Source organism: Hemitrygon akajei, chromosome 3, assembly GCF_048418815.1.
Source record: "Hemitrygon akajei chromosome 3, sHemAka1.3, whole genome shotgun sequence".
Lineage (NCBI taxonomy): Eukaryota > Metazoa > Chordata > Chondrichthyes > Myliobatiformes > Dasyatidae > Hemitrygon > Hemitrygon akajei.
In genome coordinates, this window is record NC_133126.1 from 14623570 (window position 1) to 14637932 (window position 14363).

At 43.2% G+C, this 14363-nt stretch overlaps 1 protein-coding gene across 2 annotated transcripts in view; it reads right to left on the reverse strand.

Moving 5' to 3' along the window:
- ccdc85ca (coiled-coil domain containing 85C, a) overlaps positions 1-14363 on the reverse strand; it is a 285768-nt gene that overhangs the window by 106882 nt on the left and 164523 nt on the right. For both annotated transcript variants that reach the window (XM_073039213.1, XM_073039215.1), the window contains exon 2: positions 8942-9018. In XM_073039213.1, coding sequence (XP_072895314.1) covers positions 8942-9018 — 77 coding nt within the window. The remainder of the gene's footprint in view (positions 1-8941; positions 9019-14363) is intronic.

The window sequence follows — 14363 nt, forward strand, 5'->3', positions numbered from 1 at the left end:
TTACAATATAATAATAAATGATGTAAATGTAAATGTAAACAATGTTTTAGCAGGAATTGAGAAAGAAATGAGCAACAATTGCAAAGGGAGTGGAGTGGTGTTCAGTTGAGAGAGAGAGAGAGAGAGAGAGAGAGAGAGAGAGAGAGAGAGAGAGAGAGAGTATGTGTGTGTGTGTGTGACTAGACTCTGGAAACTGAGGAGTCTAATGGCTTGGGGGCAGACACTGTTACACAGTCTGGTTGTGAGAGCACAAATACTTCTCTACACAGCATCACAAGAGGCTGCAGAGGGTTGTAGACTCAGCCAGTTTCAACTGCTCCCCACTATTGAAGATATTTTCAAGACACAGTGCCCCAAGAAAGTGGCACCCATGAAGAAATCTGCTCACCATCTGCACCTCTCCTCTTCTCATTAGTATCATTGGGGGAGAGGTGCAGTAACCTCAAAAACCACGCTCAATGATTCTCAATCTTCCTTCCGCCATCACATTTCCAAATGGTCTATAAACACATTAAAGTTCTTCTTTACTGTTTACACTATTTCTTTTCTAAATTATAGTGATTTCATGCATTGCACTACCACTGCAAAACTACAAATTTCACACTATATCAGACAGTGATAATGAATCTGATTCCAAGTGCAGTGTGTTTAAGAAATCCATTCATGAGAGGGAAGTATTCAGGAGAAGTTTCTCTCATCTAACAGAGCAGGGTGGAAAAATGCAGCTAGCCAATGCTTTCCTTCTCAGTGCACATGTGAGTGCCTCATGGTTTCTTCAACTAACATCAACCATCCTGCCTTTCTACATAGTACTTTGTTGGAGGTATAAGAAAATAATTTAGAAGGAAATATTTTTTCTTTTGTGGGACATGGGCTTTGCTGGTAAGGTCAATATTTAGTATCCATCCTAAGGAGTGGTAAGCTGTTTTCCTAGACACTGAGGTTCTTCCAGTCAAGTTGATGGGAAGAAAGGTTCAGGGCTGGCACCAAGGAATACTGAAGGAAGGTCAATAAGGAGTTCTGGTAGATTGGGATACTTGGGTGGCTTGCTACAACATTTCTGAAAGTAGTTCATAGCTGAACAATCTCATCATTGTGAGTCCAAGTCCAGCCAGGTAAGAATGCAGACAGGATCAGACGATTGGAACTCAGCAGATTTTCATGGTTACCATTTCCGGTTCTGGTTAATCTCCAGGTTCTTAAATGAGCAAGATTTAAATTCTGTATCTGCTGCAGAGGGATTTTAACTGGAGTCTTCACTCCAGAGTTCCACCAGTGCTGACATTCCCAAAATCTATGTTGCTTTCAGATCCACAGATCAAGAAAATACCAATGCTATTTTTTATGAATCAAACTTTCTAATAAAGGGTTAAACAAAGGGTCCGCCTGTCCACTCAGGGGAGCAGCCTGCTTATCCTTCAATAAATATCACCATACCTAGATTATCAGGTTCCTATTTCTGAGAGATTTCAAACAGTGACTGTACTTGAAAACTATTTTAATGCATGTCTAATACTTTGGGATGTTCCAAGATTGGGAGCAGCACTACAGAAATGCTAAACACAAAGTACACTGCAGATGCTGTGGTCAAATCAAGACGTACAAACAAGCTGGATGAACTCATCAGGTCGGGCAGCATCTGTTGAAACGAGCAGTCAACATTTCGGGCCGAGACCCTTCGTCAGGACTGAAGAAGGAGGGGGCAGGGGCCCTATAAAGAAGGTGGGGGGAGGGTGGAAGGTGCCAGGTGAAAAACCAATCAGAGGAAAGATCAAGGGGTGGGGGAGGGGAAGCAGGGAGGGGATAGGCCGGAGAGGTGAAGAAGGAATGAAAGAGGAAAGCACTATGGGTAGTAGAAGAAGGCAGAATCATGAGAGAGGTGATAGGCAGCTAGAAGAGGAGGCAGAGTGAAAGTGGGATGGTGGAATGGAGAGGGATGGAATTACTGGAAGTTGGAGAATTCGATGTTCATACCAAGGGGCTGGAGGCTACCCAGACGGTATATGAGGTGTTGCTCCTCCAACCTGAGTTTGGCCTCATTATGGCAGTAGAGGAGGCCATGTATGGACATACATGCTGCAGAAATGCTGTCTTTCCTTTGCAAGATGCCAAAGAGTTCTGTAGCACAGCAACAGGCTCTTCGGCCCACTATATTCATACCAACAGTTTTGCCCATCCACACAGCCGAAACAACTAGCCCTGAAAATGGATGGTGCTGGAGCATCTGACCCATACCTGGCTGCTGCTGGCAGTCAAGATAGAAAGCCCACAGTGACTACGCCACGACGAGTAGGAGGGACGCTGCTTTGAGCATGGAATCCTGGGTAGAGCCATTGCAGGAGCAGATCTTGGTGGTAGTAGCAAATATTCCAATGAGAACTTCCTATATGTCTGCATTGGATTGTACCCTTCAATGCCTTGTGAACTGTGTCATTATTACTTACCGTAGATTCCGGATTTTAAGCCGCTACTTTTTTCCCACATTTTGAACAGCTTTGAACTCTGCGGCCTTTAATACGGTGCGGCTAATGCATGGGTTTTTTTCATGCCGCCAAAAACATTTTGCCTCGTAACAGTAGACCAATAAAATTGATGAGTAGTTCACAGAGGTCCAATGAAATTGTACGATAAATCAAGCGCACTTTCACAATTAAATTATTGTAAATCAGTCATTTGTACTCACCCTCATCAACATGGAAAACACTCGAAGAAAAGCATTGTGCTGCCTTTATGGCAGTTATTTAGTTTATAATATTTTCGCTTAGTAATTCATTTGTTAGTTAAAGTTAGAACTGTTTTAACTATATTTGTTTTCTGTACTACATCCCGGGATGCTATGACGTCACACCCGGTTTCGCCGCGTCTTGTGGGAAAAATGCCGGTTTGCGATAAACGGGACGGCGGGGGGCGAGCAGCGGAGCGAAAACGCTGCTTTTAAGTTAAAGGCGATCAATAACTTTTCCTGGTAGGCTGCAGTATATATATTTTTTACCAGTCGTTAGGAGATATTGGAATGTTGTTCAGTAAAAAAGTATACGCAACGTATATTTAAAAGTAGCCGCGTTACAGGCACGGTTCGAAAAAAAGCATTTGCAATATGTATTTGTTTATGTTACCATATGGATTTAATTAAAAGTTAAAAAATCCTCACGTGTAATATCTTTCTGTGTAAATATCTCATATTACAACGTGGGACACCTGCGGCCGAAAATCCGGTGCGGCCGAAAATCCGGTGCGGCCTGTACAAGTACAAAATTGATTTTCTTTCTAAAATTAGAGCCAGCGGCTTTTAATCAGGTGCACTCTGTAGTCCGGAATCTACGGTACTCACTGCTCAATATGGCATTGGCGTTTAAGAGGGCAAATGAAGGTCCTTCATCTCTGTCTGTCCTTGGCCATCTTCTCCATTGTGCTCCACGTGAGGTTCAGGGTCTTCACTTCTGCCTCTGTGGTACAGCACCAAGTTGTCTTTAATCTCTCACATTTCCTCCACCCTTCACGTATCCAATGAAGTGCTGTCTTGATGATTGTGTTGGCCTCTCTTCTCATTACTTGCCCAATCCATCTCCAACATTTCCTCATGTGATTGTGGCCCTGTCATTTCGATGACTCTGAAGGACTTGGGAGTGGTTGGAGATCTTTCTTGGCCCGAAACATCAACTGTTCATTCATTTCCATAGATGCTGTCTGACCCGCTGAGTCCCTCCAGCATTTTGTGAGTGTGGTGCTCTGGATTTCCAGCAACTGCAGACTTCCTTATGCTTATGATTTCTTCTTCCCTGTTCATCTGCCTATCTCAGCTAAGTGGAGTGGCCAGTTATAGGGGATAGAAAAATGTTGTAGAGACAGAAAATCAAAAATATAGAGCAAAACGATTGTAAGCAGGATGTGTGAGGAAAAGGAAAATCAATCTTACAGCCCTCAATGGAGCAGTGTAATTACGAAGAAAGCACATCAGTGCCTCTACTTCCTTAGGAGTTTGCAGATATTCTGTGTGACATCTAAAACTTTGACAAACTTCTACAGTGCAGTGGAGAGTATATTGACTGTCTGCATCACAGCCGGGATGGAAACACCAATGCCCTTGAACAGAAAGTCCTAGAAAAAGAAGTGGATATGGCCCAGTCCTTCACAGGTAACACTCCCAACCATTGAGCACACCTACATGAAACACTGTTGCAGGAAAGCAGCACCCATTATCAGGGACCCTCACCACCCAGGACCTGCTCTCTTCTTACTGCTGCTATCAGAAAGAAGGTACAGGAGCCTCAGGACCCACACCATCAGGTTCAGGAACAGTTATTACCCCTCAACCATCAGGCTTTTGAACCAAAGAGGAAAACTTTACTCAGTATCACTTGCCCCATCATTGAAATGTTTCCACAACCTATGGACTCCAAGGACTCTGAGGACTCCATCTCATGTTCTCAATATTTATTGCTTGCTTGCTTGCTTGTTTGTTTGTTTGTTTGTTTGTTTATCTATTTATCTATCTATCTATCTATCTATCTATCTATTTATTTATCATTATTTATTATTATTGGTTATTATTATATCTTCCTTTTCTTCTATTTATATTTGCACAGCTCGGTGCCTTTTGCACTCCAGTTGAATGCCCAAGTTGGTGTGATCTTTCATTGATTCTGTTAGTTATTATTCTTTAGATTTATTGAGTATACCTGCAAGAAAATGAATCTCAGGATTGTTTATGGTGACATATATGTACTTTGAGAATAAGTTTACTTTGAACTTTGAAAGGTCATGGAGCTGAAATATTAACACTCTCTTTTTACTCCTTGGCAATAGTGAGACGTCCTTCTATACTTGCAAGATACCTATAGAGAGTATTTTCAGCAGTTCAAAATGAGGATGATGTACCATTGAGCAAGGGGAAATGTCACACTGGGAAAATAAGCATTGACAGCTCATTTCCTGATGCATAAGCCTGTGGAGAACAGGCTGGAGGAGCTTTAGTTGGCATTCTCTTGTAGTATCCCGCATTTGAAACAAAGCGTCTATAAAATGAAATCTGTGGTATCACAGTTCGAAAATCCTTTCACAGTGATAAGCTGGGTCAAACAAAGCACTGCGTTCACTTCAGCTTGGGTATTCTCGTCATCATCTATCTGTTTTCAAAGTTGGCAGACAGATCCAATTATGATGGGGCATCTTATTCCTCAACGTAAGTAACCCACTGAGGGAAAAATAGTGTCCGTTTATAATTGGGCGGCAGGAACGTTAGAGCTGAAGCCACATAAAAGCAGAATGTTTTGAACATATTCAGACAGCTGCCATGTTACCTACAATTTTGTGGCAGCTTTTGTGTGCATGATTGGTGAGTGAATGGATATCCCTGAGGCACATTGTTCCCTTACAGTTTATTATCTTCTGACCATGACCAGTAATTTCAATGCCCAAGGGATTATTGTTCACACACATGACGGAGAGAGGCAGAAAAAGAAAGACTTGCCGTTCTACTTCACCTTTCACTGCTTCATCACATCATCCTGCATTTTATTGTTAATGAGAGACTTATGATCCCTGCAATATAGGAAACCTGATTGCTGTTTTATGTACAGCAAAATCCCACAAAAAACAATCTGAAAATGGAATCAATCTGTGTTGGTAATTTTGACTGCGGGATTTGTGTTGCCCGCGGCAACTGGAATAAAGTGTGAGAGGCTTATCCCTTAAAGTGAAGAGACATTTCTCCTCTTGTTGTGAGTAAATCTCTGAAATTCTCTGACCCCCCCCCAGGGTGGTGGAAGTCAGCCAGTTAGAAATATTTCAGGTGGAGATAGAGAATTATTTGAAAGATCAAGAAATTGAAGGCTATGAAATAGCACAGAAGAGAAGTTGAGGTCAGCTATGATCACCTTGAAAGGCAAGGTAGGCTTGAGGGCCTAGTGGTCTACTTCTTGTGTTCTTGTCCCCTATTGGCTGTGGAGGCCAAGTCATTGGGTACATTTAAAGCAGAGACTGATATATTCTAGATTGATAAAGGATGGGAGAGGAGGAAGGAGAATGGGGTTGAGAGGGGAAAAAAATCAACCATCTTTAAGAGCTGGAACAGACTCTAGGGGCCGAATGGCATGGTTCTGCTTCTTCCTGGATTCAAAAATTACTGGGTCCAGAGGAGATCCTTGAGAGACATTTACCTGGAAAACTCTCACTTTTTACTCAGGACACTGAATATCACTGGAAACTGGTTCATTCCTGAGTAAAGACATAGACGGGAGTTGAAAGGTAGCCCAGATGTTCTGTTGGTACATCATTAAGAGAGTAATCAGGTCGTGTAATTGTAAGATCTACTGTCCTTATAAATAATTCACAAAAAGGTTGTTTGTAGTTTTTCATTAATTCTATTGTATTTCCATGCTCTATTGTGAATGCCTGCAAAATAATGAATCCCAGAGTCAAATGTGAAATATATATGTTTTCATAATAAATCTGTTTTGAATTTTGTACATATACCCATCTGTCTGTGACACAGAACCAGACAGGCCTTCACTATAGCAACCTACATCATTTTGATCACTTTGCACGACAATGGGCTTTGCTCTTTTTGTTCTGATTAATGTTATTTCTTGTAAAATCCATGTAGCCCTACTTCCATAAAGTCAAGGGAAGACACGCCAGTCCTCACTGAGGAATCAGCAGTGGAAAAGATGAGTAGTTTCGAATTCCTGGGTTTCAACGTCTCTGAGGATTTATCCCGGGCCCAACTTATTGATACAATTACAAAGAAGGCATAACAGAAGCTATATTTCCTGGTGTGGCCTCCCCTACATCGGTGAGACCTGACGCAGTTTGGGGGATCGCTTCATCGAGCACCTCCGCTCCGTCCGCCACAACAGACAGGATCTCCGGGTTGCCACCCACTTCAACTCTGCTTCACATTCCCATTCGGATATGTCCATTCATGGCCTCCTCTACTGCCGCGATAAGGCCAAACTCAGGTTGGAGGAACAACACCTCATATACCATCTGGGTAGTCTCCAGCCCCTTGGTATGAACATTGAATTCTCCAACTTCCAGTAATTCACTCCCTCTCCCTTCACCCATCCCAGTTTCACCCTGCCTCCTCCTCCAGCTGCCTATCACCTCTCACACGATTCTGCCATCTTCTACTACACAGTGCTTTCACCTTACATTCCTTCTTCACCTTTCCTGCCTGTCCCCTCCCTGCTTCCCCTCCCCCACCCCTTGTTCTTTCCTCTGATTGGTTTTTAGCCTGACACCCACCAGCCTTCTCCTTCCCACCCTCCCCCCACCTTCTTTATAGGGCCCCTGCCTGCTCCCTCTTCAGTCCTGAAGAAGGGTCTCGGCCCAAAACGTTGACTGCTCGTTTCCACGGATGCTGCCTGACCTGCCGAGTTCCTCCAGCGTGTTGTACGTGTTGCTTTGACCACAGCATCTGCAGTGTACTTTGTGTGAAGCTATATATCATTAGGTGTATGAGAAGAACTGGTATGTCACCAATGACATTTGCAAGTTTCTACAGATGCATGATGGGGAGCAATCTAGCTCGTTGCATCAGTGTCTGGTACGGAGGGGCCACTGCACAGGAATGTTACAGAGTTAGCCATCTCCATCACGGGTACTAGACTTGCCAGCATCGAGGGCATCTTCAAAAGGCAATGCCTCAAAAAGGTGGCATCCATCATTAAAGACCCCCATCACCCCAGCCATGCCCTTTTCTCATTGCCACCATCAAGGGAGAGGTGTAGGAGCCTGAAGTCACACACTCAACATTTCAGGTACAGCTTTGCCATCAGATTTCTGAATGGACATGAACCCATGCATACTACCTCATAACTTTTTTTGCTCTCTTTTGCACTATTTACTTAATTTATATATATATAATTATAAATATTTCTTATTATAATTTATAGCTTTTTAAATTATGTATACACTGTATTGCTGCCAGCCATGGTTGGCAACTCCTCTAAGAGAAGGAAAACTCAGATCTCAACCCTCCGCTGCCTCGCAGTTACACCCGCTCGTGGGGAAGGCTTCGCGAGTAAACGCCACGGGAAAAGTGCAGAGCTGGAGTCCCTGAGGCAGTCCTATGTTGAGTTCAGCACTGACTGGAGATCCCTGCGAAGCTGCTGGTCCCAAACTCCATTGGTCTCTGCTGTTCCTTTGGATTCATCAGCTGTGTGGAGAGGGGGCACCTGATGTTGCATGTCATATCGTAGAGCCTGGCTGGCATACCAGCTTGCGTGTACATAGACAGCTAGTGTGCAACGTCCATGGTTGGCCCTGTCCAACGAGGCTTCACACACTGCCGCAAAACAACAAATTTCATGATGCATGCCAGCGATAGTAAACCTGATTCTGATTCAGAATCTCACAAGTGGGTTTATAAATCACAGGAGAAGTTTAATATGATGGGTTGATAATGCTACTGGGATGGGCGTTGAAGAGGCGAAGGAGGAGAAGTGTGGCTGATGAGGAAAGGATGGTCAGTCATATGATGAAGACGGAGCCAGGCTATTTATTGGGTGATAGGGCTGGTTGCAAAATGATTAGGAGTTGGGTGGGGCATGTTGGGTAGGGCGGCACAGTAGCGTAGTAGTCAGCACAACACTTTACGGTATAGGCGACCCGGGTTCATTTCCCTCTGCTGCCTGTACGGAATTTGTACATTCTTCCCGTGACCACGTGAGTTTCCTCCGGGTGCTCTGGTTTCCTCCCGCAGTCCAAAGTTGGTAGGTTAATTGGTCATTGTAAATTGTCCTGTGATTAGACTAGGATGAACCTGGGGGTATGCTGGGCAGCGTGGCTCAGTGGGGTTGTCAATAAATAAATAATCAATGGGGCTAAAATGTGAAGTATATCCCGCAGGATCCACAGGCAGCTGCTACAACTGGATGGGGAGGAAAAACTTGCTGTACATTACATCAATGAAGACTTTGGAGAATTAGGGAAGTTATACCTGTGATAAGATCTTATTATCTTCCTCCAGAAACTTGACTTTGTTTTCCAGTTGTCTGATGTAGGCTGAGGCAGGGTCTGCAAGACAATGAGATGGCAGTGATTAACAGAGATATGTCCGGTGAATCTCAAGAGTCAAGATTATTTATTGTCACTCTTTGGTACACAAGCATGAGGAGAACAAAATGATTGTTACTCCAGATCTGATGCAGCATAAAAAAACACAATAAGCATAAAAAACACAATAAAGAAACAAAAAAGAACACAATAAATATAAATATAAAACCAATCCTATAAAACACAACGTACAACCAACAGTTATATATAAAGGTTGATTATATGTGCATAAATTGACGTGAGCTGTTGTGAATGTATTGGTGGAGGGGCAGATTTATGGGTGGAGGTGTTGATCAGCCTGACTGCTCTTCACCTCATACAAAATAATAGAAACAGAGAGAATTTCAACCAGTCAGACCTGCTCTCCTATTCAATATGATCATTACTTATCATCTATATTTGTGACACTTTCATCTATATTCTGTTCCAGCTTTCTTCCCATATCTTTTTATCTCTTTAGCACCAAGAAAAATAACCAGCAGCCTTATCGAATGGACTTAAAGATTCGTCTTCAACTGCTTCCTGTGGTAGAGAATTCTACACGTTCATCATTATCCCAGTGAAAAGAAAATCTCCTCATGTCAGTCTTAAGTGGCTAACACTTATCCTTACACTTGGACCCCTGGTACTGGACACCCCAAACAATGGTTACTGGTTCTAATCTGTCCACTGCTGTTAGAACATCTTCATGTTCTACGTCTTCTCATAGACCTTTAAACTGAGCAGTGCAGGTTTTGCACTTCAACAAGTGAAAGAATCCTTTTCCTTGATAATTGCTGAATATTATTCTCAAAGGAATTTCAGTCACTCGAAAAACGTCTAACTATACAATGGACCAGGAACTTGGGTGGCACTGATTTCACATTGGCTTTCCATTAATCGCTAGGCCTGTTTCTAGTTTTGTTACTCACTAATGCACTGCTCCAGTTCTGACCTGCTGTTCAAGACAAAATTCCACTCCAACATGTTCAGCAGGCCTTGAAAAGACCCCATGAGAAGTCAATCAAATTAATAATGTTAAACACGGGCCACAAAATCCTTTTCATGCAATCACTGGATGTTCACAGTTGGGTCAAATTTATAGCTTTCAGTGAGATACAGCACAAGTTTATCAATCTGATCGACAAAATCTCAGCAAATTAGTCAGCATCATGAAAATCAAGGAAAGCTTAATATTTCCAGCTGAAGACAACTTCACCAGAACATTAACTTTGTTTCTCAATTTGCCTGAATTCCCTAGTGCAATGCATGAAGGGATTTGCTCCAGAGTAGGCCTCAACATCTCAGCCCTCAGCTCCAAATGCTTGGGCTTTTAGTGAAAGGCCTGACGATATAATATAATACCTCCCGACAAGTGAAGAATGAACACATGAGAATCCGCAGATGCTGGAAATCCAATGCAACACACACAAAATGCTGGAGGAACTCAGCAGGTCAGGCAACATGCACAAAAAATGAATAAACTGTTGATGTTTCAGGCTGAGACCCTTCAGCAAGACTGGAAAAGAAGGGGAAAGATGCCATAATAAGAACATGGCTGGGGTGGGGGGGGGGGTGGAGGGAAAGGATTAGAAGCTAGAAGGTGACAGATGAAGCCAGGTAGCTAGAGGTAGGGAATGAAGGAAGAAGCTGGGAGTTGGCAGGAGGAAAAGGTCAAGGGCTGCAGAGAAAGGAATCTAAGAGGAGAGGAGAATGGACCATAGGAGAAAGGGAAGAAGGAAGGGAACCAGGGGGAGGTGTTTGGCAGGTGGGCCAGAGTGGGGAACTGAAGAAGAGGGAAAGGGAAGGGAGAAAGATTACCATAAGCAACTCACACAAAATGCTGGAGGAACTCAGTAGGTCAGGCAGCTGGTATGTAAATGAATAAATGGTCGACATTTAGGGCCGAAAGGAAGGGGACAGATGCCAGAATAAAAAGGAGGGGAGGGAGGATAGCTAGAGGGTGATAGGTGAAGTCAGGTGGGTAGAAAAGATAAAGGGCTGGAGAGGTAAGAATCTGATAAGGGAGGAGTATGCTGACCATGTAACCTATTCTAGAAACTGCCTAGAATGTCCCTCGATTTTTCTAAGTTCTATGTACCTATCTAAGTGTCTCTTAAAAGAGCCTATTGTATCTGCCTCTACCACAGTCACCGGCAGTGCATTCCACACACCCACCACTCTCTGTGAAAAACTTAGCTCTGACAACCCTTTGTATCTACTTCCAAGCACTTAAAACTATGCCCCCTCATTATAGCCATTTCAGCCCTGGGAAAAAGCCAATGGCTAACCACATGATCAATGCCTCTCATCATCTTATACACCTCTATCAGGTCACCTCTCATCTTCCGTCACTTCAAGGAGTAAAGGCCAAGTTCACTCAATCTATTCTCATAAGGCCCGCTCCCCAATCCAGGCAACATCCTTGTAAATTTCCTCTGCACCCTCTCTATTGTATCCACATCCTTCCTGTACTGAGGTGACCAGAACTGAACACAGTACTCCAAGTGGGGTCTAAGGTCTTATACAGCTGTAACATTACCATAGGCAGGGGAGAAGATGTAAGAGGCCAGAGTGGGGAATAGAAGAAGAGGGGTGGGGGAAATTTTCCATAATTTGGAGAAATCAATGTTCATGCCACCAGGTTGGATGGCATCCAGATGGAATATGAACTTGAACATATTCCAAATGTTGATGTTAATATGATGAATAAATAATTCTCGGGTTTCCAGCCGGGTACAGGTATCAGTTATGTTCGACGTTTCGATGTCAAACTCTGCCTCCTTCATCAAGGATGACCCCTGATGAAAATGGCAGAGTTTGTCATTGAAACGCCAGTTCTAATTGATACCTGCACCCGTCTGGAACCCCAAGAACAATTTATTCATCACATACGCCAGGAAACCACGAGTTTGTTAATGTTAACCAGTTGGTTATTGCAATCGTTTATCATTACCTTTGTATTGAAGTACAAGACACTATGTCATAATGTACCTATGAAGAGTTACTCCTCCAACCTAAGAGTGAAGAATGAGACATTTTCTGCACAGTACTCTTTGATCAAAAACAACCTGTTCACGGCCCTAAGACAAGGCTGCCCAGGTAAAGCAACAAAATCCTAGCTCAGCAAACCACAATTGCATCCCATAGTCATATCTCTACACGAAAAGCAGTTTATACCATCTACAAAAAGCACACAAAACATACTTCCCAATGCAATGATCAATACCACCAAGCACAAAGACAACATCACTACTTGCAGCCTCCCAGCAAGCCACACATTTTATCTTGGTTTCTAAACACAAGAGCTTCTGCAGATGCTGGAAATCCAGAGCAACGCGCGTAACATACCAGAGCAGCAGCTATGGAGGTGAATAAACAGTCGATGTTTTAGGTCGAGATCAGATACGCTAACTTTAAAACCTACAATTCCCTCACCCACAACATGAGATAGGCAAATAATAGATGGGCCAACGATGCTCACATCCTAAAAACAATAATGTGTATGAAGAAAAAACGGCGAGTTTCACTAAAATATGAAAGAATAAACTGTGGTCTGAAGTCCTGAGGCTTGCCAGAAACCTGCTGGAAGGGGAATTTGAAAATAACATGCAGTGTGAGGGATTATGAACTGAGTAAAGGCATAAATACTTGCATCCTCTGCAAACGGGCCAGAATAACCTTCAATTAATCTTTCTTCACTGTAGTCAATACAGACAAACTGCAGTTTGTTTTTCTAACTTACCTACTGCCCTTTATGATGCTGGTATTTAGGCCAGCAATGAAGACCTCCATCTCTGTCTGTCCATACAGTCACACACAGATATAGAAGGATTCTTCCTTGCAGTTTCTGTAACATTTCTTTTACCATTCAGGGTTGTTAGCCCTGAGCTGCACCCCTGAACCTGGATGACTGGTGGACCGCTCTTATCTTGGCCTCTGCTCTTTGACCAGTTTGGCATGGATGACCCTACCAAAAGCCAAAGCATAAAGGTCTGACTCTAGCCAACATCGCTCTCCATGTCTTAAGTTAGATAGTGTCTTAAGTTAGATATGGCCCTTGTGGCTAAAGGGATCGGGGGTATGGAGAGAAAGCAGATACAGGGTTCTGAGTTGGATGATCAGCCATGATCATACTGAATGGCGGTGCAGGCTCGAAGGGCCGAATGGCCTACTCCTGCAACTATTTTCTATGTTTCTATGTTTCTATGTCCTTGAGATATGCAAGCCTCCAAACCCTAGTCAAGGCTGTGATCCTCTTGGAGGTTCTTTTACCAAGCTTGGGAGAAATTTCTCTGCCACAGCATGAGCCAAGAATGCGATTTAGTGATGCGTGCTTCAGAAAGTCAGTAAAATTAATTTGAACTCTGCTGAGCATAGTGGGCTGGTGCTGGAATGTGTGGCAACACTTGCGGACAGCCCCCAGCACGTTCTTGTTATTTTGGTTCTTATGGCAAATGGCACATTTCACTGTATGTTTCAATGTACTTGTGATCAATAAATGAACAAATCTGAAACTTAATAGACCTCAGTGAATCAACAGGCCCTTCCAGCTATTCGAGCCGCGACACCCAGCCATTCCCCATTTTAACTGTAGCCTAATCACAGGACAATTTACAATGACCAATTAACCAACTGGTACGTCGTTGGACTGTGGGAGGTAACCGGAGCACCCGGAGGAAACCGGAGCACCCAGAGGAAACCGGAGCACCCAGAGGAAACCCAGGCGGTCAAGGGGAAAACGTACAAACACCTTACAGGGAGTAGTGGGAACTGAACCCAGGTTGCTGGTACTGTAAAGCGTTGTGCTAACCACTATACTACTGTGCCACCTAATTTTTATTCTAATGAAAAGTGGCAGAGCAAATTAGTGTGAAATTCCACATTTTTCATACAAAAGTGATTAGTCATCAGAGAAGACAGTATTACAGTTGTATAACCATAAGACCTAGGATTATATTCAGCCCAGTCAGCTCCACCATTCCATCACGGCACAATTATTATCCCTCTCAATCCGATTCTCTGACCTTCTCCCTGTAACCTTTCACATTCTTACTAAGAATGCATTAACCACCAGTTTAAATATACACAATGACTTGGCCTCTGTGGCAATGAATTCCACAGATTAACCACCCTCTAGCCAAAGAAATTCCTCCTCATCTCTGTTCTAAAGGGATATTGCTATATATAAATAACGGTGTTAAGTACAGAAGATAGATTTCTGTAATGCATCACATGATCTCTGGGGTTTTGCAATCAATAAAGTTGTTCAGAGCGGGAGTCTTTGTTATTGTATTGTAAAGACAGCAGTAAATTCAAGAGCAACT